At 35.2% G+C, this 4,001-nt stretch overlaps 3 protein-coding genes across 3 annotated transcripts in view; 2 read left to right on the top strand and 1 right to left on the bottom strand.

Moving 5' to 3' along the window:
• The window catches only part of LOC108972325 (tau-tubulin kinase 2), a gene marked incomplete at its 3' end in the record, with an annotated part of 206,105 nt that overhangs the window by 12,176 nt on the left and 189,928 nt on the right, over window positions 1–4,001 (top strand).
• LOC108972326 (putative nuclease HARBI1) lies at window positions 1,261–2,458 on the top strand. Its single transcript, XM_018938864.1, has 2 exons — window positions 1,261–1,461; window positions 1,528–2,458. The coding sequence occupies exons 1-2, from the start codon at window positions 1,340–1,342 to the stop codon at window positions 2,432–2,434; spliced, it is 1,029 nt and encodes a 342-aa protein (XP_018794409.1). The 5' UTR covers window positions 1,261–1,339; the 3' UTR covers window positions 2,435–2,458.
• On the bottom strand, window positions 2,528–3,876 carry LOC108972327. Its single transcript, XM_018938865.1, has 3 exons — window positions 3,248–3,876; window positions 3,034–3,190; window positions 2,528–2,969 (listed from the first exon to the last, which is right to left on the bottom strand). The coding sequence occupies exons 1-3, from the start codon at window positions 3,375–3,377 to the stop codon at window positions 2,699–2,701; spliced, it is 558 nt and encodes a 185-aa protein (XP_018794410.1). The 5' UTR covers window positions 3,378–3,876; the 3' UTR covers window positions 2,528–2,698.

Below are 4,001 nucleotides of genomic sequence, written 5' to 3'. Positions count from 1 at the left end.
TTTAAATTTTTATTTATTGTATATTGTAATTAAAATACACCTTAACTTTTTATTATTATATATTTTAAATTTTATGCACTTTAAATTTGTAAGTAGGATTTAAGCCTGTATCCAATCGCGGAATTCAAAAGAAATGAATATGAAACTTATTTCAAAACGGGAAAAAAGAAACGATATATTGCTTAGTTGTAACAATATCCGTTATAGAAAATGTATTTTAAAAAGCGGAAACGCGGAATTGATAAATGTGAAGATAATGACAAAACGGACAACAAAAAGAACGGTACCTTGTTTAGTTGTAACAATATCCGTCATAGAAAATGTAGTTTAAAGAGGGTGATATAACCTATTTAACATAGCTTTTAGATTACCTTTGTGCATTGGCAGCCTTCGACCACGCTTAAAAAACCCTGGCCGATCCAACACCAGGGTAAACATTTGTCCATTCGCGCCCACTTCTTTTTGCATTGGCGGCCTTCGGCCGCGCTTCAAAAAAATAACCCTAGCCGATCCACCACCGGTTGTGTGTCAAGTTTTGTTTGAGTAAAACTCCTTTTTGAGTTGGCGGCCTGACCGACTAAAAATTATGATATATCAAGAAAAGGGCCAATGATTTATATATTTGGGGTATAATCCTATTTTTTATTCTTTTTTTTTCGTTTGATAAATGTGTAATTTTTGCAACACTTATTATCTGTCAACAAGGAATACTTTTGTTATTGTGCATAGAATGAAGTTTATGTAAAATATAAAATGCTTATTTTAAGCAAAAAACTAAATAATCACTGAAAAATAAATATGTAGAAACAATGTAATAAAGTGTAAGTACATAAAAAGTGCATTATATAAAATTTGCAAAATTTTCAACTTTAAATGCAAATATCTCGAAAACTATAAGTTTGCGGCGGTAACAATTTTCTTAATCTGGAACATCAGCCCTATCCAACCATACAACTTTTGACCCCGAAATCGTGGGATGGTATACTAAAGCCGATACCATTTTTTTCACCTTAATGCCGGAATTACATGTGCAGATATTCTGCATGCAGATCTGCACTACTTTTTCCAGCCAAAACACATGTGCAGTAAATTTTGACAATCAGCTGATGGTAATAAATAATTGAAATTGAAATTTTAAAATTTTAAAATGGAAGTGGAAAGAAAAAAAAGATTGCAACAATTGCTTTTACTTCTAGTTGCCAAAAAGAAATTAATTAATATTTTAAGCTTCTGCGYGATAAGTGAAAAAAAACACGGGTGTGGACGATTCCTATATATGCGGAAAATGAGAGAGAGCTGCATGGTTTTTTGAATAATTTATTCATCTATATAAAAAACAATGATTCCTCTCAGTTCCAAAAGGCTACTCGGATGCAAGTGGATCAATAAAAGGCGTATAGCAAAACAGTTTCATATACGTCGTCCAATACCAGCAGAATGTCGCCTGGCAATAACATTAGTGTAAGTACATTTTGTTTGTAAATTTTATAATAAATAAATACATATGTTCATCAACTCTTACAATAGATATTTGGCCCATGGAGTTTGCCGCCAGATGTTGGCTTGGGCTTTTCGAGTAGGAGTATCAACAATTGGCAAAATTTTATTGGAAACATCCGCAGCCATTTGGGATGAACTTTCAGGAATATACTTAGCGCAACTAAATGAACATGAGTGGATGGAAATGGCCGATTCATTTTACATCAAGACAGGAATGCCTCATGTTGTAGGAGCTGTTGACGGCAAACATGTCCAAATCAAGTGTCCGCGAAAATCCGGATCACTGTATTTTAATTATAAGCAATATTTTAGTATTGTGTTGTTAGCCGTTTGTGAGAGCAAATATACATTCACCGCAGTAGACATTGAAGCTTACGGAAGCCAAAGTGATGGCGGAGTGTTAAAAATCAGTGGTTTTGGAAATAGAATAATAAACGGAATAATGAACCTACCAGAAGTAGAAAATTTTTCACTTAGTGCGATAAAATTCCCATTTTCTTATGTGGGAGATGCTGCTTTTCCGTTGACAAAACATTTGATGAGGCCATATCCGGGAAAGTGTTTGGAAGCAAACAAAGACCACTTCRATAAATGTTTATCCAGAGCGCGGGTTACAATTGAAAATACATTTGGCATTTTAGTGGTTAGATGGCGAGTTCTCAATAATTCTTTGGATATGTYTCCCGAAAATGCCAATACCATAGTTAGAGCTACATTAATTTTACAAAATTTTGTAAAGTTCCATAACGCCGAATTCTATTGTCCCAACAACTTCGTTGACCACGTAAATGAAAGTGGCATTCTAATTGAAGGGCAGTGGAGACAATTTGTAGCGCCATTACATCAGAGTACGATATTATCAAGCGCTAACGCAAGACGAAGTGCTTTTGATACCCGAGATCTTCTTAAAAATTATCTCTTCTTTAATAAATAAGTAAATAATTCAATAAATGTATTATAAAATAAATATGTCGGTTCTACGTAACCTGAATGGATTTGTATTCCTCAACTTTGTACTTTCTATATATTTGAAATGAATGGGCTTTTATTTAAAATGATAAATATTATAAAAGATGTTAATGAAAGACTTATTTTCTACGATTCACAAAAAATTGGTGGAATGTTTGAGAAATTGGAGTTGTAACTCCGACATTTCCAGATTGTTTAAACTAGCTCCCTCCGCCTGCTTGGCAAGGCTTTAAAAAAATAATTGAATTGCGAATCTCTTCCTGCCACCGACCAATATTTCCTCGGCTAACGACGTCACTCTTTCAAAGTCTCTATTCGATCTTTCAAGTAATTCCTCAATTTTACGTTTCCGTCCAGTCTGTGTCTGTGTCGGCGTCTGCGTCTGCGCTGATTGAGAATTGTGTGTATTTAAATTGACACTGCTACAGGCGGATTCACCAAAGTCGCTGAAGAAGGAGTCGTCACCTTCTGTCGTTACGGTGCCATAATTGCCTTGTGTGCTGAAAATGCATACATAATAAATAATACAATTATACAAATAAAACAAGATTATACAAAACCTACTTCAAGTTGTCCATTTCAACGTCCTTTAAAAACTTTAGGCTCTCCATCCACTTCCACTTTTTGTGTGGCGAATACACGCCGCTTCCTGATGGTCTCTTTTTTAAGTCTTTGTAAAATTTATCTCGTAGGGTAAGCCAACGGGCCTTTAGATTCTCACCTAAAAACATTCAAAACATGAATAAATATAAATTCTCTTATAAAATTAAAGATTTACCTGGAATATGCAATTTCTCCGATAGCTCCTGAAATTTGGCGTCCCTCAGGTAGCTATTTTTATAATTCCTATAACTTTTGTCATATAGGTACCGGTTTTCGCTAACAAATTCAATCAATTTTTCTTCCATTTTTTATATCTTTTGTTTATTTTCACTGAACAGCTGAACGCAATTTAAAATGTTGCCGGACTTTGCTCAAATATTAATTATTTGAATGTTGTCAGCACTGCCTCTGCGCAGAGAAATTCAAATTTCACATGCCGTGCAGRTTGAGGAGCAGAATTTGAACTGTCAAATCAGTACAAACTTTTTTTCTGCACGCAGAATTCTCCACATGTAATTCAGGCATAACTCCACACAAATAAAAGCTTTGCCTTTACGAGGCATCTCGACAGGATAAAATCTATGTCTTACTAACGGTATTGCGCGTCTATTGCTTGTGGGGGCTCCATATTCCTTATTGCTTACAATATATGGAATACTAATTAGTTTGCCATATATTGTAAGCAATAAGCTGTCACTTCAGCAGTTTGTCAGCGCAGTTTTCATTTCTATTTTAGAAGAGCGAATATTAAGAAGGTTGTGTTCTTCTTCTTGATTGGCGTAGACACCGCTTACGCGATTATAGCCGAGTTAACAACAGCGCGCTAGTCGATTCTTCTTTTCGCTACGTGGCGCCAATTAGATATTCCAAGTGAAGCCAGGTCCTTCTCCACCTGGTCCTTCCAACGGAGTGGAGGTCTTCCTCTGCTT

The sequence above is a fragment of the Bactrocera latifrons genome, unplaced genomic scaffold (genome assembly GCF_001853355.1).
Source record: "Bactrocera latifrons isolate USDA-ARS-PBARC rearing strain unplaced genomic scaffold, ASM185335v1 scaffold_392, whole genome shotgun sequence".
Taxonomy (NCBI): domain Eukaryota; kingdom Metazoa; phylum Arthropoda; class Insecta; order Diptera; family Tephritidae; genus Bactrocera; species Bactrocera latifrons.
This window is presented reverse-complemented; position numbering and strand designations above follow the sequence as displayed.